Raw genomic sequence first — 27020 nt, forward strand, 5'->3', positions numbered from 1 at the left:
AAATACCTAAAAATAAACCTACCTCAGGATGCAAAGGACCTGTACTCTGAAGGGAGTACACAAAGGGTATCCAATTACATATGAAGTTCACAAACAGGCAACCTAATTTATAAGTCAGGATAAAGTGGCTTTTATGGGCTAACGATTGGAAGAAGACATGAAGGAGGCCCGGAGGCATGACAATGTCCTATTTCTTGATCTGGGGGGTGGTAATGCACATGAACACTTTCTAAAAATCCAATGAGCGTAAGATTTGTGGGCCTTTCTGCTTATGTATTATATTGCAATAAATATATTGGCTGTGGCTGGAATACGGGCAGCAGGGGATGCCTAGAACTGAAAAAGTTAAGAAGTAGCTATATAATACACTGCTTAAAAATAAAACCACCAGGGCTTCCCTGGTGGCGCAGTGGCTGAGAGTCCGCCTGCCAATGCTGGGGACACGGGTTCATGTCCTGGTCCGGGAAGATCCCACATGCCACGGAGCGGCTGGGCCCGTGAGCCATGGCCACTGAGCTTGCGCGTCCGGAGCCTGTGCTCAGCAACGGGAGAGGCCACAACAGTGAGAGGCCCACGTACCGCAAAAAATAAATAAATAAATAAAAAATAAAACCACCATAAAACAGTTACAGGTTAAAAATGGTTGCCCCACTGAACAGCAGAAACGACCTCAGCATTGTAAAGCGATTATACTCCAATTTAAAACAAAAAGAGAGAGAGAGAGATTGCCCTTAGGGTGTAGGGAGGGACAGTTATTTATGAATTTCTGGTACTAGATTTTTTTAAGTGGCATGCATACATTTATAGGTCAGAGCATTTCAACTCTTCACAAAAGAAAAATTACTGATGGAGGTAAAAATGTAAACAGCTTCCTACAACTAACAATGCTAAAGTCCCATCTGATAGGAGAAAACTCACTCTGCTTTTAGGCAAACTATGGTTTTAAACACCAAATTTAAAAGTTAAAAAATTATATAAGGAAATGATAGATGCTATAATATCACCACAGTTTTAAGCCAAATGCTAATCATTAAGGGGTGGAGGGGGAAGAGGTGAAGGGTGGTAGGATTTGTCATCCCAAAATATGCCACTTTGGCATAAGGACTAGTTTGAGCTACAGGCACTTAAACAGCAGGTGCAGGAAGGGCACTCTGACTCTCCCCTTTTTCTTCCTTAAAACAGGCGATAAAACCCCCATATGGAGTATGTCCTCACTACACCCGAAGGAGAATAACACTGTTATCAAGGACAGGATGTTGAGGCTGAGAGAATTCTATACAAAACTTATTAAAATAATTCTTACCTTCTTTTAGCCTCTCCACATAGTTATTTTCCACAATTGCTCGTTTGTTCAGCTTTGTAGCCTCAGGTTTTGCCACTTCTTTGGGGCTTTATTTCCTTACGAGGGCTCCCATGTCACATAAAACTTATATTAAATAAATGTGTATGTTTTTGTCCTGTTAATCTGTCTTATGTCAATTTAATTCTTAGGCCCAGTCAAAAACCCAAAGAGGGTAGAACTTTTGCCTCCCTTATAGAGGCAAACCCCAGATACATTTATTCTATTAGTGCATAGCATACAACCCTAGGTGTCTGCATCCCTATTTTCTCATAAAGTAGAAGCTTGGTATGATACACTTGATATGCAGTGTGTTGCTCATGGATGAAAGTCCTTATCTTCAGTTTATTCTTCAGATTAAACCACCATTTCCCAGTTCAGTCTATGAACGATACTAACAGGAATTATATGGGAAAAGATGTTCCATGGTCAATCACGTTCTGGAAACACTGGATTCCTTTACTGCAAGCCTTCCTAGAACCAACAAGTTAATGTATACTGTGATTCTCCAGGAAAGGGATCTTTCTTTATACCTCATATGGTGAGGCACTTTAACATTTGTTAAATTAAAAATGGAAGAAAAAATAAAGAAAACAAAAACAAAAAAATTTTTTTGATTGCAAGAATTCATTACAGGGCTTCCCTGGTGGCACAGTGGTTGAGAGTCCGCCTGCCGATGCATGGGATGCGGGTTCGTGCCCTGGTCTGGGAAGATCCCACATGCCGCGGAGAGGCTAGGCCGTGAGCCATGGCTGCTGAGCCTGCGCATGCGGAGCCTGTGCTCCGCAACGGGAGAGGCCACAACAGTGAGAGGCCCGCATACAGAAAAAAAAAAAAAAAGAATTCATTACAGAGAAATAAGGAGGCAGCTAGGAAAATACTTCTATTAGTAGGCTTACGATAACCTAGAAATCTGAAAATCTGAAACTTCCCCTATGCCATAAAATGTTTCCCAGGACTGATACTATCTTTTAAGGTCTCCTGTCTATTTGGTAGCATTTGTGAAGTACACTGAAGGTTTTTTCCTGGCTTTTCTAAAGAAGAAATTCATTCCACTAAAACCACATTTGACAAAAATTTTTAAAAATTAGATACTGGATGCTAAAAGGGCTTTGTGAATGTTTATTTTTGTATTTTTCAAGTCAAGGCTGTATAACTCTGTATGAACTACCTAGGATTTATATACCAGAATAAAAAGAACAAGCAAAGGTTGTATAGGATATCTGATTCTTTTTTAATCTGAACAGAAAATAAGTAAGTATACAAGTTTGCTAAAGAGAAGTGGTAAAAATTGAATGTTATGTATTATGGAATCAGTACATCAAGTTTTAACTTTGGTAGTCAGTGATTCTTATAGTTAATTCTGCAAAAAAAAGACCCAAACCAGTTATGCAGAGACAAGAATATAAAAAGCCCCTTTCTGAATCCCAGTTTGATAAAACTGATTTCATATCTAGCTTATTGATAATACTCAATTTCAGTTCTCCCTGTGCAAATAATACACATAGTCATTAATGGTGGTCTGGTGAGATGAAATGGATTTCTCTTAGGATATAGTTCAACATAATGACCCAAAGAGAAAAAAGTTATTAAAGAGTCACAGAGATAAACCAGTGCCTTAGGAAACATAATTCATTCATGTGCATAATTTTATAACATATTTTTTAAACATAAAATCACAGTCAAAGACAGTGATAACATTGCATACTCAGTGCTTTACTTCATGTAGTACATTCCTATGGCTCATCTGGAGTTTAACGCCATGTAACCACCACACTTCTAATGAATGGGCTCCTAACATACACAAATCCATCCAATTCTTTAAAAATTCTAAAAATCTTGTAAGACCTTGAGCTTGACATGTAAGGACTTTGTGTTTTCATATCCCATCACTGAGAAGATTAGGTGTGAAACACAGTAACCATCCCCTGTAAGCAAGACTGCACATATACTTTTGTTGCATCACCACAAATAACCCTCAAAACAACTCAATAATGAAGATTGCGAGTGGCACACTTATTATTTAGCCAAAGAAAATCCAAATGGCTTTCCTGGATTCAAACGTACCCCAAGACATAAGCAAGGAATGAGTATAACTGTGGCAGCTAAAGATATCTGCCACAGGGTAATAAAGGCCATTATGCCAAGATGTACATTTTGATAATACACTATGATTTGTTTGTTTCCCACTATCATGGGGCACAAGAAAATGAAACTCAAGACTATCTTGTTAGAACAGGACAAGTGATGACCCTAGTTTTAAATAGGGTTCTTCATTGAAGGAAAAGATAGAGCCATAAAAGTCAAAGTAGCTGACTTCAAATGGTTTACATCCCAGGATGAATCAGGTTACACTGATTTAAGCCCAATTTAATTTAGGCAGGTTTTTAACCACAAGAATAAGGACATTCTTAGTACATATTAATAATTAAACCAACATATACACAATTAGCAATATCCTATATAATATTAAATGTTTCAACTTATTCGTGATTATTTTATATCTAGTTAATTTGTTGTTTTGTTTAAAAAAACAAGCTCAACTTTATTTTACAATGTACTTTGTATTTCTAATTGTATTGTGTAATTATTTCATTGAAGCTGGTTCAATACAGTTCTCTGGATTCTAAGAGCCAAACTCAACTGTATCTTCTGTTATCTGTTTGAATTCATAATTGCCTCTGCCATCCATATGCAGGTAGTACTATGGGAAAGAAGGGGGAAAAAAAATCAATAACTGAGAATCTCCTTTTTGTCAGGAATTTATGTAGAGCTTATTATACGAGAAAATGATTGAAAATAATTATTTTAAGCCACTAAAATCTTCAAAAGTTTATACTCAGAAATGCATACCATTTTCCAAGGAAAGACTAAAAGAAGATGTCCGCTCTCTTTAAAAGGAGCCACAATATACAACTGCTTGTAGTGGATATAGTACTTTCCATTAAGAGAACTAAAACACCAGACTTCCTTATTATTATTTTTTCCTTATTATTTTAAAGGAACCAAATCTGTAAGCATCCCACAAATTAGAAAGCTTCTACCACTCCACAACCAACAATCTGATCTACAGAGGTGCAAGTGCACTAAGTGCAAGCCTGTCATATAGGACAGCCTCTAAAATACTTACTTTAGCTGGTTTCCCAGATCAGCTCAGAACCTCTAACTTAAGGCTTTTTGTTCATTTGTTCTTTGACTAAGCAGAGGAGGATGAGAACTAGAGAGTGAGCTCAAATATTTCATCCTATGAAGATGCTTAGGACAGCAGTTACAAAGCCTTCCGTTTTATTTAGTGGCTTTTTGTTTACAGAAAAGACTTTTGTTTTTCCATTTTCTATATTGTTATTTTTAAGCTATTCTGGACTCTTTAACATTGCAGTTCTTTGTGTTACCCCTCCTGCACATGATCAATGGCCTGACGGTTATTTTGATAACTGTCTATACACCTCCAGGAGAAGAGGAGAGGGGAAACCCAAGTCCTTTCACTGTCCTATGGCTGTAATGTTTATGAACTTCTGAGAAAACACAAAGGCTTGGGTATATTTTAAACTGCTTTGATTTCTAGTTATTTAGTTTTTCATTCAATTCATGAAAATGGGCAAATTATAATATGTCATTAAGATAATAAAAGTATCTTTAAAAGTCAACAGCTATACAGAACTTCATTACGGTTTATTAAGAACTTTCATACAGGCTACCTCTTTGATCCTCACGGTAATCTATGAGACAGTTAGGCAAGGATCAATACTTTATTATACAAAGGAAGCAATTAATGCCAGAAACAGTGATGCCTGAACCCAGGTTTTCTGACTTCAAATCCCATGCTCTTCATTTAACCATTTATACACTATCATCTAAACCATAAGGTTCTTGAGTGTAAGGACAGTACTCTGTATCCCTCATGACACTTAGCCCAGTATCTGGTTAAAAAGATAATCAATCAGGTATGTATTTTATGGGACAAAACACCCTTACCATGTTCCAATTTTTCTCAACCCTTTCTGTATCATTTAGGTAGGAAAAAAAGGAAAGAAGAGAAGAGGGAAGGGAGAAAGAAAGAAAGGATGGAAGGAAGGAAGGAGGGGCAGAGAGGAAGGAAGGAAGGAAGGAAGGAAGGGAGGGAGGGAGGGAGGGAGGGAGGGAGGAAGAAAGGAAGGGAAAAGAAAAGAAAAGAAAAAAGAGAAGAGGAACTAAGCTGGGTTTATTTTTAGGGTTTGATTATTTTACATTAAGAGTTGAAGAGAACTCCCACACTGAGAATGGCACTATGGCACTGCTGGAGCACCTGTACCTATGTAAACCTCACTGTAATATCTTTGTAAATTATAGTGACCACCTAATGAATTCTGTTTATTACAGTGTGATGACAAATATAGCTGACATTATATAGTTTCCTCCTTGTAGTCCTGATCTCTACTAAAACTGTCTCTAAACTTTTTGCTACCTGATCCTTCTTAAAACTTTCTCCTTCTGTCAATAAAGAATGGTAAGAAAAAGTTTGTTTGGCCATAGTTGTGATAAGATTATGCACATTTTAGTCAGTTATTATACAACAGTCATTTATAAAACTGGAGAACCACTAACTGGTTCTCTAATATCTATCATATATAACAAGGGACTGTTTACATATATTGTAGCTTTCAAAATTAATAACTACAATAATATTTATGAAAATCCTGTTTTATAAAAATGAATTAGAATCACCTTTTTCCCTTAAGTTATATATTTATAAGGGAATATACACCAAGAAATCTAAAACCATAATCACCTGAATTCATATATGAAAATAAACTCTCACTATACCATTCAATAAGAAATACAAACCTCATGGTGTTTCCAAAGAGACTTTCTATGTGACACAGTGAAGAGGGTAATGCCAACCTAATACAAGGAAAATGATTTAGGTTTATATCAAGAACACAAAGTCACAAATTAAACTAGTCTATATAATTTAAGCTGTTAAGATGACTGTCTTCAGTAGCTATAGTTAAAAATCAATGCCAAAGAGAAAGAACTGTAACTGATGCCAAATGTTTAAGGTAATGCAAAGTACAGGCCATTGACCGCATAATAAAAACTAACAAGTATCAACAGAATCTTAAAGAAAAAAAAACTAAACTAATAGGTACTAGCTTAATTAAGTGTATTATTTTGTTTTGGGCAGGAAATATATATCCTAGCACATTTTGTATTTTATTGTGAAAAATATCTGAAAAGAGTATAAAGGTGGTAAAAGTAGCAAAAAGTCAAAAACAGGAAAATTAAATCAATATAGTACTGCCTACAGCAAATTTGTTTTTCAAATACAGGGTCATAATCTTTTATTGGAAACCCTTATTTTGGAATGTCTTAGAATTCAGACTTTGTAAAAGTAGTATTTACCACCCCCAGAGGGTTCTGAGGCAGAATTCAGAAATCAAACACATCAATGTTTCTGCATCAACACATATGGACATGAACATTCAGTGAGATAAATAAGAGCTTAAAAGTCTTCTGTTAGCTCAGGCCAGGTCTGGCTACCCAGTGAACTTGCTACAAAATAATGAAAAGTCTTTTGGTTTTACAAGCTTACTGGATTTCAGACTGTGAATTAGGATTTATAGATTGTTCTTCAAATTTTCAAAACAACACTAAGAGATACAGCTAGTTGCTCTGGATCAGTGATTCTCAACCAGGGAGGGGAGGCAGGGGATTTTGTCCCATAGGGGACATTTGGCAAGGTCTTTTTGATTGTTGCAACTGAGAGTGCTACAGAAGTCTAATGAGTAGAGGTCAGAAATGCCGCCAAACATCCTACAAACAGAGGACAGCCTCCCACAACTAAGAGTCATCCAACCCACAATGTCAACAGTGCTGAGATTGAGAAACCTTGCTCTAGATCAGTGTTTCTCAAAATGGATCTCTCGAGGCTGAGATACATGCTAGGGTAGCCAGGAAATCTCCACCATGAGTTCCAATTTTTATATTCATTTTGATAATTAAAAAGAATTTTGAGTAAGTATGTTCTTCTTATCACTTCTATCATGAGATTTAAGTGCCCAAGTTTGTGTTTACACTTCTGTTGGCACCAAGTGGTGACTTAAAGTGGTATCCTTTAAAACTTTTAATGTATCATAAGTTTGGATGCCGTGGGAAAGGTTTTCAAACAGGTTAGGAACTGCATGACAAGTATACGGTCCGTTATTAATAAAACATATATTTCGATGGTGCAACACATATCTGATTTTTGAAAGCTCACTTCAGATATTATTTCTCTTACAACTCTAAAATAACTGGATTAGATCTCAACTGAATGAAGGCATTCTTATAATAGAATTACTTAAGTCAAAATACGTAAGCAAAATTCAAAACATAAGATCTGGACCTCCTATTATTTTTGGACCTCAGATTAAACCTAAACCAGTGGTTTAGTTTCAGCAAAACAGTATCATAGGTCTCTCTAACGCTGCAGTTTTGAAACTGTGTTTTAAAGTTTTATCTGTACTTAACTTATAAGTTTATATTGGTTTTGTAGCTTTTGTAAATGAGTTTTAAGTTTAAGTTCATACTTCATTTCATGCTTATCCATATTCAAGTGCCATTATAGTAATACAATTTATCAACTGGGGGCTCCATAAGAATTTTTTTCTTTTAAGTGGAATCTACACATAGGAGAATTGCATCCTTTGTGGGGACTTGCAGCCTACAGCTAGATATAAGAGGAAACTGTATGGACAAAATTACCAGCAAAGTGCCTCTAAATCACTAATCAAGTAGAGACTACGTGGTTTTATGTGTAAGAGATTCCACAAACACCTCTAATGCCTATAAATCTGAAAATATGTATGGACAAATGGATAAAAATTATAAATGACTAAAACTGATTAAGAACAGAAAACCATTAAAGAAATAAAATCAGTAGCTATAAAATCTTCCTAAAAGATGAACGTAGCAAATTTATTCCTTCTTCATTATGCCAATTCTTCTCAAACTTTAATGTGCATTTGAATCATCTGGGGGTTTTGTTAAAATGCAGGCTCTGATTTAGTAGTAGGGCTTGAGACTGCATTTCTAACAAGCTCCGAGGCGATGCTGCCGCTGCTGAGCTATGACCAACCACACTTTGAGCAGAAGGAATTGATCCTGTATATATGCATCGTGACTTTTTATATTTATTGTGAACTCCCAAAGAGCAGTTACAAAATGTTAAAAGACCCCTGTACTTCATTTGCTTACACTGAAACTCTAAAAAACAGTTAGGATACACTGCTCTTGTTCTCAAAATCCAACACAAGTATAGATGATGGTGACAATTCCTCACAGGAAAAAAAAACAAACAAAAAAACTGAGATTACTGGATAATTACTTAAAGAATGGAACCAATGTAGACAGCCTCAGAAAAGGCTACTAAAAGAAGCCCTGGTAAAATACTGGCCAGGCCAGAGAAAAAAATGGATAAATTAAAAGTTGCCAAATAATTACTATCAAATTTTTTTAATTAAAATTTTTTTTTATTTTTTGAATTTTCTTTATAAAAAAACAAATGATATTTAGGTAAAGTTGATGGAACAAATTAAGAAAATATCAGTTTACTAACTCTGAGTATAGAGAATGAGTTAAAAGGAAAAAAATGTAAACACTTATTTTATATCTAATACACGGCTAAAAAGAATTATATTCAGAATTCATTGATAATTTTTTTTTACTCATATCTATTAATTATCAGTTTAAAATATTAAAGCAAGATATCATCCTATGATAGTAATTTTGTCCCTTTATAACTTGGAATCTTCTCTTTGGGTAGATATTTGGTTGGACACAGAGTAAACTGAAAGGGGGGACTGAGAATTTATCACACTTACCTTTCGACAATGACTGTAAATGTAGTCTTCCACATCCACACTAACTGCACTTGTGCATTCATCCAAAATGGCAAACTGGGGCTTATGATAAAATAATCTTGCCATCTGAAGCATAAAAAGAAATATTCTGTACAATCATTTAGAGAGCTAAAATTAATATGCGAAAGTAGATTTACTTTAAATGAAATACTCATTTACAGTCTTCTAAAGCAAAGATGAAAATTATTCTAACTCAAAAAATCTACTTCTCAGAAGCAAAAACAATATAAAGAAACCTGATTGTTTTTATTATCGTCCTGAACAAAGGGAAAAATGTAACACATGGGAAATATTGTTAAGAGTAAAGCAAAAACTTTTAAGACTGATGGGAGATGAAGTTGAGTTTTAAACTAGTATTAAAGAAAGCTCTCTAAAAAAGGTCAGAGGGTACACTTTTTGATGAAATCTTAGAATTCAGACTATAGATGACTCATGCAAAAACTGACTATTTTTAAACATTTTGTTGCTGAAGTAATGTCAATATTATGTTGCCAATTAATATTCCCACCAACAATGTTTGAGTGCACCTGTTGTATATATCCCTGTGGTCAGCATTGGGCATGCTCATTTTTAAAAGGCTGTGCTAATTTTATAAGTGAAAATTAACATCAAGGTTATTATAGCTTACATCTCTTTGATTAGCAGTAATGCTGAACATTTTGCTGTTTATTTTCCATATGTATCTTATTTTCTGGGAATTATTTATTCTGATCCTTTGTCTAACAGATACTCCAAATTGTCATCTGCTCCTAACAGTGATCTCCATGTTGCATGACCATGGACACTTTCTATCCTTGCCCAATTTACCTTCTCTGCAACATTCAACGCAGGTGACCAGTCCCTCCTTCTTGAGAAAGTGAAATCATGGTTTTAAGTTTCTTTCCATTTCTTATGCTGTTTTCTCAGTTTCTTTTCCAGCATTTTCTCTTTCACTTGACCATTAAATGTTGGGGTCCCTGAGGGTTAATTCCTAGGTCCTCTCCGCTTTTTCCTATGTTGTTTCTCTCTGAGTGATCTCATCAAATCTCATGATTTCAAATATTATTTACATTTGAAAACTCTTGATATATCTCCCTCACCCATACTTCTCTTCTGATTTCCAAACTAATACATAAAAATTCCTATTTGATCTTTCTATTTGGATATCTTACAGGACTCGTAGACTTTAAAAATCTAAAACTCAACGGATTTTCTAGATTTTTCCCTTAAATCCATTCATCCATTTCCCCCACCCCATCTTGAACATTTCAGAAATGAAGCTATCAAACAAGCTGCTCAAGCTAGAAAGCTGTGAGTCCTCCTTGATCTTTTCCCTTCTCCTCCTCCCTTCCCCTCCCCCCCATTTTTAGTCCATTCAAGTCAGTCCTGTGGACCCTATTCACTTTCCCCCAGCTCACAATCATGTCCTTAGCCCAGAGCATAATCCTCTCCTGCCTGGACGACCACAAAGAGCCTCCTGCTTCCTCTTTTGCACCTGTTTAACCCATTCTCCATGTAATCAGAGAGGATCTTCCAGAAACGTAACAGAGAATTTCATTCTTCTGCTTAAAACCCTTCAATAACTTCCCATTTCACTTAGAATAAAATTCAAACTCTTTACCATGGTCTACAAGGCCCCGCACAACCTTATTACTACTCACTCTCTAACTTCAACATTCCAGCCACCCTCTCCTCTCAACTACCAGGACACAATGTGTCACAGGTCTTACAGGCTTAGCACGTCACTTTCCTTGTGTCTCAAACGCCTTACTCTGCTCCTTGCATCTTTCAAATTTCTGCTTAATGTCACCTTCTCAGACAAACCTACCCTGATCCCTTTCCCCAATCCAAGTAGGTCCCTTCTGTAACATCTCTGCAGCTCTTCACATACTGTAAATTGTATGTTGTCTCTTTGTCTACCCCTTAGGCTATAATATTCACAAAAGCCGAGACTCCGTTTTAATCACTACTGTACACCCAACACCTGTATAGTATAGGAAACATTCAAATATTTGATAAATGAATGACTAAAACATAAAAACAGCTTTCTTGGGGTTTATATCTTATTTATGAGAGATGTGAGGAAGGGGAAGCAGCAAGGACAGCCCATCAAGAAGTTCAGTTGTGCAGAGAATGAAAGGTATAGGCTACATGGGACCTTTGGTTAAGGCAGAGTTTGCTTTTTAGATCACAGAGACCTGAAAATATCTTTCTATAAGAGGACTAGAAGAGATTAAATATGGGGGGGGGTGTCGGAGGGGGTGCATAACTGAAGGAGAGGGATGTGATAAAGTTGGAGGAGGGAGGGTCCAAAAACATAGATGGAGACATTTAGCCTTTCTCAAGAGGAAGGATGACATATCCTCCACTAACAGTGGGAGCAGGGAGGTCAGGACAGCCCAGTGCAAAGTTATTAAGAGGAGTGATTATTTGAAGGCATTCCACAAATGCCCCTCCTCTGTGTTCCCATGCAATGCTTTGCATACCTTCGTCACCACACTTAGCACATTATATGGAAATTGTCTCATCGTGTGTTTTTCGCTCTCCCACTATGCAGTCAGCTACCCGGTTTCTCAATACAAGGAGATTTTGGAGTATATGAACTCTGCAGTCATACTGCTGACTGAGCATGACAGGCCACTCCCACCCCCCACCAGCTTTAACATTTCCTAGATATCTTTGCCTGGCAAGCCACTTAACTGTTCTACATTCTATTTCCTCTGTGAAATGGGACACTCACAGCTCTCATCTCACAGGACTATGGCGAGAATGAAATGAGATAACCTGTGTAAAGTGCTTGGCATACTGCCTATCGCCTGTTTAGCACTCAATAAAAATTAGCAGTCATGTAACGGAAATAACAGCATCTCTTTTTTCTTTAAGAAGTAGGAGGGGGCTTCCTTGGTGGCGCAGTGGTTGAGAGTCCACCTGCCGATGCAGGGGAGACGGGTTCGTGCCCCGGTCCGGGAAGATCCCACATGCCGCGGAGCGGCTAGGCCCGTGAGCCGTGGCCGCTAAGCCTGCGCGTCTGGAGCCTGTGCTCTGCAACGGGAGAGGCCGCAACAGTGAGAGGCCCGCGTAACGCCAAAAAAAAAAAAAAAAAAAAAGTAGGAGGAGTTATTCTGCTGAGAGTGGTGGAGAAAGTAATGGGGTAGAAAGCCTGAGACTGGTAGTTTTCAAATGATTATCATGAAAAATGAGACAGAGGGACAAAAATCAGTAATAGGATTGCCAAGCCATGCTGTGAATCCCTGTAAGACTGGAAACCATGGAAGTGCAGTGCCACCAATCCATCTTATTCTCTGATTTTTTTCCAGCGGTGCTCAGAAGCCAATGTAGAGAGATGCCAAGGCAAACAAATGCTCTTGGATTGGTGTTTAAATAATATGAGAAAACAGAAAGTGGGAAAGGAAGTTAAGGGGAAGGAATCATTTGTTCATTCCTTTAAGAAATATCTCCTGTGTACCTCCTATATTCTAGGCCCTGGATTGTTAAGTCTGTGCTGGACAGGAAAGAAGGTAGTCATAAGGGAACTGATCAATTATAGAGAAGGAATGGGTCAATATTAGAGAGACCTCAGTGAGTCTGAAGAACGGGGACAGCTGCCAATTAGGTAAAAGAAAAAGAATTAATTACAAAAATGAATTTAAAAAAACACTAAAAATCTTATGACAGTGGTATGTCTGGTAAGGTGGTTTGGGCCTTTCTTTACACTTTTATAAGTGTATATATATATACTTTTTCATAATTCAATATAAAGAAACCATCACTAAAGAGGAAGAGCAAGAACAGAAGAGTAGAAAAGAAAACTATGGGTCAGAGAAATAAGACAGCCCAATTTATGATATTAGGTGGAGCAACCCTGGCTGATGTTTGGACCAGGGTTGGACTAGCTGATGGCTGGACACAAATGGGTACAATGGGGGAAAAAGACATGTCACTTGAGACTTCAAGGTACAGTGAGAGAAGAGAACTGGTCAGACAGTTCACCTGCATATTGAAGGCCATATACTGTAATGTACTGGTTAAGAGCAAGAGTTCTGGGGTCAGACTCACCTGCACGTGGATCTCAGTTCTGCCATGCAGCAGCTGTTTGGTATCAGTAAGCTGCTAAGTTCTCCAAGTCTTTCCCTCATCTGTACCTTACTTCACAGGGGCTCTTGAGAGAATTAAATGGGACCTGCCATCCCAAACCAATCTTTCCCTCATCAATATTCTACTGCATTTTCTTTGTAACTATCACTGAAGACTGCCTGCCTGGTATCACAATTAAAGGAGCATATCTGGCTCTCCTAACTAGATTATAAAGGCAGGCACCTAGCTAAGTGCCTTGCACAGAATAGATTCTTAGCTAATCCTAAACTCTGTGGCAAGCATACCATAATTAATTTTTTTGCTGTTAAAATAATGGAATATTTCCCCCTATATTTATGTTGATATTTTTCAAGGGACTTTTAGAAATGTGTTCACCAGATCTCCCTTTATTCAATAGTTTTATTCCATTCCCTCAAATTCAAATCCTGATTCTCCTTACCTAAGACTTCCTTTGGTTCATCTGTTTTATACCAACCTTCACTCATAGATTCACTGTTTTTGTTAAACCTCTCAAGTCTGTTCTTCCTAAAAACTATAATTTTTATAATTTATAAATTATAGGTTTTTATAATTTATAAAAATTATGTCTTCTCTTCCCATCAACTTTTTACTTTGAAAATTTTAATCCTACCAAAAAAATGAAAGAATAAAATGAATACACATACATTCTCCACCCAACTTCAGCCATGTTAATATTTATTGCATTAGCCTTTTCTATCTTCCTCCAAACCCTTCTAAAGTAGCAAAACAATATGCTCTCTTTTAAACTTCACATTCAATTCTCCAAATATTGGCCTACACAGAACACACCCTGTCAAGGGCTTGGCCATGCAACCGTGTTACAGGTGAGCTCTCCCCATTTCCCAGCTCTATCATGGTTCATCTAGCTTTACAGGGTTCCTTCCCCCACTCCCTATCCTTCCAAAATAACCTCTCACACCTCTAGGCATACCCTTAAATTTTGTATCTTCTAATAAAAACTACCCTCTGTGTAACATTTATACCAAACATATAGAATTCCTTAGTTTAAGCAGATTTATTTTTCTTTCTGAGTCTCCATTGTGTCCACTTGTGAATCTTGCCTTATCCTTCCATTTTCTTTGAAGTCATAGTATAGGAATGTAAATTAGTTTTCTTGAATTGCAGTTATTTCTATAGGCACCTTCTAAACTGATTCCAGAAATGCTCAATCACTTTAAATTTTCATGCCTTCAGCCCAATTTCCACTTTGAGTATGGCTGATATCTCCTCTTTCGTTTATGATTCATTCAGCACTCTAGATTAATCCCACTAGCCAGATAAATCACAATATTAAGTTGATATTAAGTTCATATAATGGGTATGACCTGGAGAAAAACAACATGCAAAACAATCATGGAATAGGAGGTAACCAAAAGGTAGAATATAACCCGAAGATAAACAGTAAGCAATTCTGAAATAAGGCCATTCTGCTGCTATCTTTCCTTGGCTACAGTTTTCTCTAATTTCCACAAGGTTATAACACTCCCTCACCAAAAAATTCCTCTGGATCTGCTCAAATTATGGTATGTCTAGTTAGAAAATGACTCCCTAAAAGTTATCCCCCTTGCGACTTCCCTGGTGGCGCAGTGGTTAAGAATCCGCCTGCCAATGCAGGGAACACGGGTTCAATCCCTGGTCTGGGAAGATTCCCACATGCCATGGAGCAATTAAGCCCGTGCACCACAACTACTGAAGCCCACGCGCCTAGAGCCCGTGCTCCACAATGAGAGAAGCCAATTCAACAAGAAGCCTGCGCACCACAACAAAGAGCAGCCCCTGCTCGTCGCAACTAGAGAAAGCCCACGTGCACCAATGAAGACCCAATGCAGCCAAAAATTAATTAATTACAAAAAATAAAATAAAAAAATAAAAGTTATCCCCCTTTACAGAGTACTCAAAGAATCACTCTTAATATGTCACATTTTGTAGTCATGTTTGATTGAGATAACTTCAGTTGATCATAAAATAATTGCTTTGAAATGCTTCTTTATATTAGGAAAATTTTAAAATTCTAAATAACTTTAGGTAGTAGATACTGAGCCCTGAAACAAGGATAAATATAATGATAGAGGGAAAGGACAAGAACAGAATAAAGAATAAAATGATAATAAAATTAACATCTCTAATACCTTCAGCTACTTTAGAGAGAACAGGCTAAGACAGAGAGGTGTCTATAGGGAAAAAATACTGAAAGGGATCTCATAACCCAACCAGGACCTATGTGCTACAAAGTTCCCCAAACTTTTGGAAAAACGGATTAACGGTATATAATTGGATCTGCATCTTTTCCTTTCATAGGAATATTTTTGAATTTTTCAGAATTCCAAATTTACATGCAAGCTATACTTCTATTATCATATAAACTAAACCACACTATAATAATTGCTAAATAAAAAGATTAAAACAAAACTGTATGCCTTGATTACCAAAATGCTGGATTCTAAGAGTGACTTTATGCAACCAGCTGCATTGCTGTGCAGTGTTTTCAGAGCACACTTACTGCCATTCTTTGCTTTTCTCCACCACTGAGTACATCCATCCAATCCTGAACACTGTCCCAGCCTCCTTCACGTTCAAGGATATGACCCAGCTGGACATTGTCTAAGTATTCCTTCAGTACCTTTCAGCAAAATGATTAAAGATGAAATCATGCTTAATATAAACCAATATTCTCTATCTTGCTTTATTTTTTAAACTAGAAGGACTATAATACTATTGTCAATATCACTAAAAAAGGCACATTTCACAAAAGAATGTGGCACAAAGGTAAACAAACTCTTTACTTCCTATTTATACTAATTTTGACAAAATATATCTAGAGGCATAAAGAAAATAATACTATTGTACATAATTAAAGGACAAGGGCAATGAGAAAACAAACAATAGTGTAAAGACAAGGTTAAACATTCAACAAGTCATATTTAAGCAAAATGGTTAACGTCTTACCTCAACCTGGAAAGTTATAATTAATGATCAGGCTGTAGAAGCCTTTACAAAAGGTTAGGATAAACTACTTGAAATCTAAAATACTTAACTGATTAAGATAAAGACTCTGAAGTGGTGTTTTCAGTAAGTCTAGGAAATAAATATTTCCTTACGAGGTCAGAAATCCCCTTCTTTCTCTGATCTTCTCTTCCATCTGGATATATCACTTGGTCTCGAAGTGTTCCAAGGGTCATATAAGGTCTCTGATAGTAACAGAGCAAAAATCATTAGAAGTGATTTTTTAAAAAATAAGTTAAAAGATCTTGAAATCAAAGATTATAAAATAACTCAAACAAGGTCTTACCTGGGGAACGTAAAATAACTTTCCTCTCTCGGGTTTAGTTAGACGTCCTCCAAAAAGAGGCCATAACTATAAAAGCAAAGGAGGAGGGGGAAGAAGAGCCGTAAATTTCACAATGTGGTAGATTATATGGCAAAATAAGACTACAAAACCTTGAGGCCAATTTTTACTTACTTCACCAAGAACACGGAAAAGTGAACTCTTTCCACAGCCATTTGGACCACAAATTAGAACGTTTGCCCCAGATCGAACCTGAAAGGAAATGAGTCTATGAATTAATTAAATAGAATATACACTCAATGAACATTTCCATAGAGTCAAATAGTTCTTCGCTAATGATAAGCTTTCTATTATGTCTATAAATGTGATATTAGGTAGAAGCAGTGGAGGGTATGGATGAAGAGACCTTTTATTTTTGTTTACTTTCAATTTTTACTCAGTCACTTTTTTTCCCACTTAAATATCACTATTGATTGATATCAACTTAATCTCAATCAGAATACAAATATCTAAAGCTTGAATTCTTGAAAACAGTAATTATGTATGTAAACACATTCTTGTTTTAAAAACAGAATTGTACTATATATACTGCTCTACAACTTGTTCTTATTTAACAATATATCGGGTGCTGAACAGACTCATCCTGCCTAGTTGGGGAGGTCAGCAAAGAATTATGTTTTATTTTGCTTTGCTTTTGAGGTTTTTAAAATGTACTTAAAAAAATCTAGTTATATATTGCTTACAAGAAATATACCATAATAAAACAGCTCAGGAAAGGTATAAATAAAGACTTGTACAAAATACAGATGTAAACAAAATGAATTTCATGGAAGGGATCAAGATGGTGGAATAGAAGGACGTGCCCTCCCTCCTGCAAGAGCACCAGAATCACAACTAACTGCTGAACAATCTTATCAACAGGAAAACACTGGAACTCACCAAAAAAGATATCCCACATCCAAAGACAAAGGTGGAGCCGCAATGTGACGGTAGGAGGGGAACAATCACAATAAAATCAAATCCCATAACCACTGGGAGAACACAAACTGGAGAACAATTATACCACAGAAGTCCACCCTCTGGAGTGACGGTTCTGAGCCCCACGTCAGGCTTCCCAACCTAGGGGTTTGGCAATGGGAGGAAGAATTCCCAGAGAATCAGCCTTTGAAGGCTAGCAGGATTTGACTGCAGGACTTCAACAGGACTGGGGGAAACAGAGACTCCACTCTTGGAGGGCACACACAAAGTAGTGTGCACATCAGGACCCGGGGGAAGGAGCAGTGACCCCACAGGAGACTGAACCAGACCTACCTGCTAGTGCGGGAGGGTCTCCTGCAGAGGCGGGGGTGGGGGGGTGGCTGTGGCTCACCCTGGGGACAAGGACACTGGCAGGAGAAGTTCTGGGAAGTAATCCTTGGCATGAGCACTCCCAGAGTCACCATTAGCCCCACCAAAGAGCCACGTAGGTTCCAGTGTTGGGTCACCTCAGGCCAAACAACCAACAGGGAGGGAACTCAGCCCCACACATCAGCAGAAAAGTGGATTAAAGTTTTACTGAGTTCTGCCCATCAGAGCAACACCCAGCTCTACCTACCACTGGTCCCTCCCAACAGGAAGCTTACACAAGACTCTCAGATAGCCTCATCCACCAGAGGGCAGACAGCAGAAACAAGAACTACAGTCCTGCAGCCTGTGGAACAAAAACCATATTCACACAAAGATAGACAAAATGAAAAGGCAGAGTACTATGTACCAGATGAGGGAACAAGATAAAACCCCAGAAAAACAACTAAATGGAGATACGCAATCTTCCAGAAAAATAATTCAGAATAATGATAGCAAAGATGATCCAGGACCTCAGAAAAAGAACAGAGGAGTCAAAGATTGAGAAGATACAAGAAATGTATCTTCTAGAACAATTAAAGACCTAGAACAATTAAAGAACAAACACCCAGAAGATTTAAGAACAAACAGACAGAGATGAACAACACAATAACTGAAATGAAAAGTACACTAGAAGGAATCAATAGTAGAGTAACTGAGGCAGAAGAACAGGTAAGTGACCTGGAAGAAATGGTGGAATTCACTGCAGTGGAACAGAATATGGAAGAAAGAATGGTGGGATTCACTGCTGTGGAACAGAATAAAGAAAACAGAATGAACAGAAATGAAGACAGACTGAGAGACCTCTGGGACAACATTAAACACATGAACATTCACATTACAGGGGTCCCAAGAAGAAGAAGAGAGAGAGAAAGGACCCGAGAAAATATCTGAAGAGATTAGAGTCTAAAACTTTCCTTAACATGGGAAAGAAAATAGCCACCCAAGTCCAGGAAGTGCAGAGAGTCCCACACAGGATAAATCCAAGGAGAAACACGCCGAGACATATAATAAACAAGCTGGCAAAAATTAAAGACAAAGAAAAATTATTAAAAGCAACAAGGGAAAAATGAAAAATACAAGAGAACTCCCGTAAGATTAACAGCTGATTTCTCAGCAGAAACTCTACAAGCCAGAAGGGAGTGGCATGATATATCTAAAGTACAACTAAGATTACTTCCCTGGCAAGGACTTCATTCAGATTCAGTGGAGAAATCAAAAGCTTTACAGACAAGCAAAAGCTAAGAGAATTCAGCACCACCAAACCAGCTCTACAACAGATGCTAAAGGAACTTCTCTAGGTGGGAAGCATAAGAGAAAAAAAGGACATACAAAACCAAACCCAAAACAATTCAGAAAATGGTCTAATAGGAACATACATATTGATAATTACCTTAAATGTGAATGGATTAAATGCTCCAACCAAAAGACACAGGATTGCTGAATGGATACAAAAACAAGACCCTAAATATGCTGTCTACAAGAGACCCACTTCAGACCTAGGGATACATACAGACTGAAAGTGAGGAGATGGAAAAAGATATTCCATGCAAATGGAAATCAAAAGAAAGCTGGAGTAGCAACACTCGTATCAGATAAAATAGACTTTAAAATAAAGAATGTTATAAGAGACAAGGAAGGACACTACATAATGATCAAGGGATCAATCCAAGAAGATTATATAACAATTATAAATATTTATGCAGCAACACAGGAGCACCTCAATACATAAGGCAAGTGCTAACAGCTATAAAAGAGGAAATCAACGGTAACACAACAATAGAGGGGGACTTTAACACCTCACTTACACCAATGGACTGATAATCCAGACAGAAAACTAATAAGGAAGCACAAACTTTAAATGACACAACAGACCAGACAGATTTAATTGATATTTATAGGACATTCCATCCAAAAACAGCAGATTACACTTTCAAGTGCATATGGAACATTCTCCAGGGTAGATCAGACCTTGGGTCACAAATCAAACCTCCGTAAGTTAAGAACACTGAAATCATAGCAAGCATCTTTTTCAACCACAATACTATGAGATTAGAAATCAATTACAGGGAGAAAAACGTAAAAAACACAAACACATGGAGGCTAAACAATACATTAATAAATAACCAGGAAGAAATCATAGAAGAAATCAAAACATACCTAGAGACAAATGACAAGGAAAACACAATGACCCAAAAGCTATGGGATGCAGCAAAAGCAGTTCTAAGAGGGAAGTTTAGAGCAACACAATCCTACCTAAAGAAACAAGAAAAATCTCAAATAAGCAATCTAAGCTTACACCTAAAGGAACTAGAGAAAGAAGAACAAACAAAACCCAAAGTTAGTAGAAGGAAAGAAACCATAAAGATCAGGGCAGAAATAAATGCAATGGAAACAAAGAAAACAATAGCAAAGATCAATAAAACTAAAAGCTAGTTCTCTGAGAAGATAAACAGGATTGATAAACCTTTAGCCAGACTCATCAAGAAAAAGAGGGAGAGGACTCAAATCAATAAAACTAGAAATGAAAAAGAAGTTACAATGGACACCACAGAAATACAAAACATCGTAAGAGACTACTATAAGCAACTCCATGCCAATAAAATGGACAACCTGGAAGAAATGGACAAATTCTTAGAAAAGCATAACCTTCCGAGACTGAACCAGGAAGAAAGAGAAAATATAAACAGACCAATCACAAGTAATGAAATTGAAACTGTGATTAAAAATCTTCCAACAAACAAAAATCCAGGACCAAATGGCTTCACAGGTGAATTCTATCAAACATTTAGAGGAGATCTAACACCTATCCTTCTCAAACTCTTCCAAAATATAGCAGAGGGAGAACACTCCCAAACTCATTCTACAAGGCCACCATCACCCTGATACCCAAACCAGACAAAGATACTACAAAAAAAGAAAATTACAGACTGATGAACATAGATGCAAAAATCCTCAACAAAATACTAACAAACAGAATCCAACAACACATTAAAAGGATCATACACCATGATCAAGTGAGATTTATCCCAGGGATGCGAGGATTCTTCAATATATGCAAATCAATGCAATACACCATATTAACAAATTGAAGAAAAAAACCATATGATCATCTCAATAGATGCAGTAAAAGCTTTTGACAAAATTCAACACCCATTTATGATAAAAACTCTCCATAAATTGGGCAAAGAGGGAAACTACCTCAGCATAATAAAGGCCATCTATGACAAACCCACAGCAAACATCATTCTCAATGGTGAAAAATGAAAGCATTTCCTCTAAGATCAGAAACAAAACAAGGATGTCCACTCTCACAACTTTTATTCAACATAGTTTTGGAAGTCCTAGCCACAGCAATCAGAAAAGAAAAAGAAATAAAAGGAATCAAATTGGAAAAGAAGAAGTAAAACTGTCACTGTTTACAGATGACATGATACTATACATGGAGAATCCTAAAGATGCCACCAGACAACTACTACAGCTAATCAATGAATTTGGTAAAGTTGCAGGATACAAAATTAATGCACAGAAATCTCTTGCATTCCTATACACTAACAATGAAAGATCAGAAAGAGAAATTGTGGAAACAATCTCATTTACCATTGCAATGAAAAGAATAAAATACCTAGGAATAAACCTACCTAAGGAGGTAAAAGACCTGTACTCAGAAAACTATAAGACACTGATGAAAGAAATCAAAGATGACACAAACAGATGGAGAGATATACCATGTTCCTGGATTGGAAGAATCAGTACTGTGAAAATGACTATACTACCCAAAGCAATCTACAGATTCAATGCAATCCCTACCAAATTATCAATGGCATTTTTTACAGAAATAGAACAAAAAAATCTTAAAATTTGTATGGAGACACAAAAGACCCTGAATAGCCAAAGCTAGCTTGAGGGAAAAAAACAGAGCTGGAGGAATCACACTCCCTGACTTCAGACTATATCACAAAGCTACAGTAATCAAGACAATATGGTAGGGGCTTCCCTGGTGGCACAGTGGTTAAGAATCTGCCTGCCAATGTAAGGGACACGGGTTCGAGTCTGGCCCAGGAAGATCTCACACACCACGGAGCAACGAAGCCCATGCACCACAACTACTGAGCCTGAGCTCTAGAGCCCGCAAGCCACAACTCCTGAGCCCACGTGCCACAACTACTGAAACCTGCGTGCCTAGAGCCCGTGTCTGCAACAAGAGAAGCCACGACAATGAGAAGCCCGCACACAGTAACGAAGAGTACCCCTGGATCACCGCAACTAGAGAAAGCCCGTGCACAGCAACGGAAACCCAACACAGCTAAAAATTAAAAATAAAATAAAATAAAGACAATATAGTATTAGCACAGAAACAGAATATAGATCAGTGGAACAGGATAGAAAGCCCAGAGATAAACCCATGCACCTATGGTCAACTAATCTATGACAAAGGAAGCAAGGATATAAAATAGAGAAAAGACAGCCTCTTCAATAAGTGGTGCTGGAAAAACTGGACAGCTACATGTAAAAGAATGAAATTAGAACACTCCCTAACACCATACACAAAAAATAAACTCAAAATGGATTAAAGACCTAAATTTAAGACCAGACACTATAAAACTGTTAGAGGAAAACACAGGAAGAAGACTCTTGAAATAAATCACAGCAAGATCTTTTTTTATCCACCTCCTAGAGTAATGGAAATAAAAACAAAAATCAAGAAATGGGACCTAATGAAACTTCAAAGCTTTTGCACAGCAAAGCAAACTATAAACAAGACAAAAAGACAACCCTCAGAATGGGAGAAAATATTTGCAAACGAATCAATGGACAAAGGATTAATCTCCAAACTATATAAACAGCTCATGCAGCTCAGTATTAAAAAGAACAAACAACCCAATCAAAAAATGGGCAGAAGACCTAAATAAACATTTCTCCAAAGAAGACATACAGATGCCCAAGAGGCACATAAAAAGCTGCTCAACATCACTAATTATTAGAGAAATGCAAATCAAAACTACAATGAGTTATCACCTCACACCATTTAGAATGGGCATCATCAGAAAATCCACAAACAACAAACGCTGGAGAGGGTGTGGAGAAAAGGGAACCTTCTCGCACTATTGGTGGGAATGTAAATTGATACAGCCATTATGGAGAACAGCATGGATGATCCTTAAAAAATTAAAAGTAGAATTACCATATGACCCAGCAATCCCACTACTGGGCAGATAGCCAGAGAAAACCATAATTCAAAAAGACACATGCACCCCAATGCTCACTGCAGTACTATTTACAATAGTAAGGTCATGGAAGCAACCTAAATGCCCATGAACAGGCGAATGGATAAAGAAGATGTGGTACATATATACAATGGAATATTACTCAGCCAGAAAAAGGAACGAAATTGGGTCATTTGTCAAGACGTGGATGGACCTGGAGACTGTCATACGGAGTGAAGTAAGTCAGAAAGAGAAAAACAAGTATTGTATATTAATGCATATATGTGGAATCTAGAAAAATGGTGCAGATGAACTGGTTCGCATGGCAGAAATAGAGACACAGATGAAGAGAACAAACGTATGGACACCAAGGTGAGGGAAACGGAGGTGGGGGTCGGGTGGGGGGCAGGGTGGTGGTGGTATGAAATGGGAGATTGGGATTGACATATACACTAATATGTATAAAAGAGATAACTAATAAGAACCTGCTATATAAAAATAAAATAAAATTTAAAATAAATAAATAACAAACAAACAATGTATCACAGATATTCTTTCAGGTCAGTATATTCAGATTCTCCCCATTCCTCTCTTAATGCCTGCAGTGTATTCCATAGTAAGGATGTATCATAACGTATTTAAATACTCTCCTTTCGTTAAATATTTAGGTTCTCTGCATTTTGCTTGCTCTTTTAATAATACTGCAATGAAGCTCTGAGAGTGCAAACTGATGCACTAGTGAGAAATACTTCTACAGATCAGATTCTTAGAAATTATGTATTGTATAAAGTACATATGTATTATAAATATTTATAAGTGCCACCAAATTGCTCTGCAACAACGTAAAGTTAAATGAAAAATGTCAAGAGTGGTTGATTTCTAAGCTTATGGTCTTATCTGAGTTAATCAACCTGGTGATGAATCAAAAAACCTGAGTCATAATTGTAGCTCACACAGCAATGTATCACAGCAGGAAAAGACAACAGAGAGATATGAGTTACCCTGGCTGTGGAACCTGCCTTTTTTAAACTGTTGAGCCTTAGGTTCTTATTTTTTAATTCAATGAATATGTATTGAATACTCAGTGTCTGGCTCTGTTCGAGGCAATGCAGCTACATTAGTGAGTAAAAGAGACCAAAGAAACCCAAAGAACAACAAAAAAACACAACAAAATCCTTACCCTTACCAGTACACATTCTAGTGGGAGAGATATACAATAAGGAACATGCATAATAAATAAGTAAATTAAACAGTATGTTAGAAAATAAGTGCTACAGGGAAAAAATAGATAAAGGTAAAAGAAACTGTGGCGGGGGGGGTGGGTTGCATTTTTAAGGTGGTCAGGCCAGGCCTCACTGAAAATGACAACTGGGCAAAGCTGTGAAAGAAAGAGTAAACCAGAAGTTTATCTGGAGGGACTGTTGCAGTCCCAACCCTACCCACAAAAAGTAGCTACAAAGGCTGAAGCAGGAATGTACCTGTCCTATTCAAAAACCAGAAAGGATTCTGCTGAAGAAGAATGAGCAGGAGGGAAGAGTAGTAGGAAATGAGCTCAGAGAGGTCAGAGGTGGTGGTAGGGTAACGGCAGATAAACACTATAGGGTGCTGTAAGCCACTGAAAGAACTTTTTCTGATGGAATGCAGAACCTTCTGCGTTATTCAAAATAGTCGAAAGTGGAAGCAACCCAAGTGGATAAATGAATAAACAAAATGTGGCATATACATACAATGGAATATTATTATTCAGCCTTAAAAGGAATGAAATTCCGGTACATGCCACAACATGAATGAATCTGAAGACACGATGCTAAGTGAGATATGCCAGACACAAAAGGACAAATGTTATGATTCCATTCACATGAGGTACCCAGAATAGGCAAATTCAGTGAGACAGAAAGTAGAACAGAGGTTACCAGGGACTAAGGGGTGGGGAGAAACGAGTTACTGTTTAATGGGTACAGAGTTTCTCTTTGCTGTGATGAAAAAGTTCTGAAGATAGAGGTGATGGTTGCACAACACACTAAATGTACTTAATGCCACTGAACTGTATACTTCAAAATAGTTAAAATGGTAAATTTTATGTTGTATATTAGAGAATGAGCTATTCTGAATGACTTTTCCAGATATTTGTCTTTTTTTCTGAGAAATTATTTTAAAGAGTTATTTTGATGGACTTCTTCTAAATACATATTTCTTTTTCCTATAAAACTGAATATAGTGAATATTCCTAGTAATACATTATATATAATAATTGTACTCTACTATAAAAGTGTTTCCCCTAGGAGCACCTTAAAGTTCAGAGAACGATTAATTAAATGGTTCCCTAGCACTCTGATTTATTTAGGTAATGTTAGCCATATGTACTCTTCTCTGCACCTAACTGCTTACTGTGGCTTTCACTGATATCCAATACCCCTCCACATTACTTGGTGCAACATGCCGGGAAACCTCAAAACCAAGTTTGTAATGATGTGTATAAATAGCAACTAGAGTTACTGAAATCCTTAGGTACTCTTCTATGCACAAATGTCTTAGACTCAGCATTAACTTTTCTTTACTCCGTGGCTTTTGATAATGTTGGACAAAACTTCCAATTATGACATCAGCCATGGTAAGCCAGCGATAATTTTTCCAAATTAAAGATTTGTAAAAACATGTATTTTTTTTTCTGGGTTGAATTAAGACTAAAAGCCAAGGGTTCCTTTCACTGAAAACCAGTTATTAAGTTCTTAATAACACTCTATTTTTAAATTTTTTAAATATAAATTTATTTTATTTATTTATTTTTGGCTACGTTGGGTCTTCATTGCTGCGCACAGGCTTTCTTTGGTTGTGGTGAGCGGGGGCCACTCTTTGTTGCGGTGTGCTTCTCATTGTGGTGGCTTCTCTTGCTGCAGAGCATGGGCTCTAGGACAGGCTTCAGTAGCTGTGGAGCACGGGCTTAGCTGCTCCACGGCATGTGGGATCTTCCCGGACCAGGGCTGGAACCAGTGTCCCCTGCACTGGCAGGCGGATTCTTAACCACTGAACCACCAGGGAAGTCCCAATAACACTCTATTATTGAGGATCCTGGATTGCTTTACTGGGGCAACGAATGCTTTGAACCACCATATCTTTACCAATAAAAATATTCCCCCAGAAATATCACTTCTTGATAAATCCTACTTCCTATGAATTTACTATAATAAAACATCAAAATATTCTACCCATAAATATGATTTAAATAAAAGAGAGATTACATGAAAGTATGCTGTTTACGAAGATTTACTTAGGCTTCTTTAAACATTAAAATATGCTCGCTTACTGAAAAGGTAAAAATTTTAGTAAGTTACAAAGTACTATTTTAATGCCCACATTATAACCTGCAAGTAGTTATTTCTTAGGGTTTCTCCAGTCTATATAAATATGCCATTGCTGAGGGAGTTTATAAAGGAATAAGATATAAAATCTCCTATCTCAAAGAAGCTTACATTATTTGATTATTAGGTAACACAAAAGGCAAACTGATCATAAAGTAGGACACATTTATTTGTGATGGCCAAGTCTCAGTTTTATCATGCCTCTTTGCAGGAGAAAGGAATCTTTATTTTCAAGTAAGCCAGATGGATAGAAAACAATCAGATGTTACAAAGAAGTGATGGATGTTTGTTGAATTAAAAAACAAAATAAAACAATGTTAAAAAAATGATAGAAAGACAAAATAAATGAGAAAAAGCCAAGTCTAACTTAGAATACCCTAAGTCAGAAAGAGACAGAAGAGGAATTTATTAACAGTGGACCAAAAGTACAGAAGTCAAAGAAACAGCTCCAAGTGGAGGAGAAAACAATAC

The 27020-nt window shown here is 37.1% G+C and overlaps 1 protein-coding gene across 7 annotated transcripts in view; it reads right to left on the bottom strand.

Moving 5' to 3' along the window:
• Nucleotides 1-3034: 3034 nt before the first annotated feature.
• Nucleotides 3035-27020, bottom strand: part of ABCD3 (ATP binding cassette subfamily D member 3) — an 81901-nt gene continuing 57915 nt past the window's right edge. For 2 of the 7 annotated variants that reach the window (XM_060142465.1, XM_060142466.1), the window contains exons 17-23: nt 16775-16852; nt 16604-16669; nt 16413-16502; nt 15815-15934; nt 9181-9285; nt 6164-6220; nt 3035-4043 (exon numbers count right to left, since the gene is read on the bottom strand). In XM_060142465.1, coding sequence (XP_059998448.1) covers nt 3966-4043; nt 6164-6220; nt 9181-9285; nt 15815-15934; nt 16413-16502; nt 16604-16669; nt 16775-16852 — 594 coding nt within the window. In that variant the 3' untranslated portion in view covers nt 3035-3965. Of the gene's footprint in view, nt 4044-6163; nt 6221-9180; nt 9286-14242; nt 14633-15805; nt 15935-16349; nt 16503-16603; nt 16670-16774; nt 16853-19376; nt 19424-27020 lie in introns of those variants that run through there. The other 5 variants (XM_060142468.1, XM_060142469.1, XR_009539245.1 and 2 more) reach the window with 5 other exon arrangements.

Source organism: Lagenorhynchus albirostris, chromosome 2, assembly GCF_949774975.1.
Source record: "Lagenorhynchus albirostris chromosome 2, mLagAlb1.1, whole genome shotgun sequence".
NCBI classification, from domain to species: domain Eukaryota; kingdom Metazoa; phylum Chordata; class Mammalia; order Artiodactyla; family Delphinidae; genus Lagenorhynchus; species Lagenorhynchus albirostris.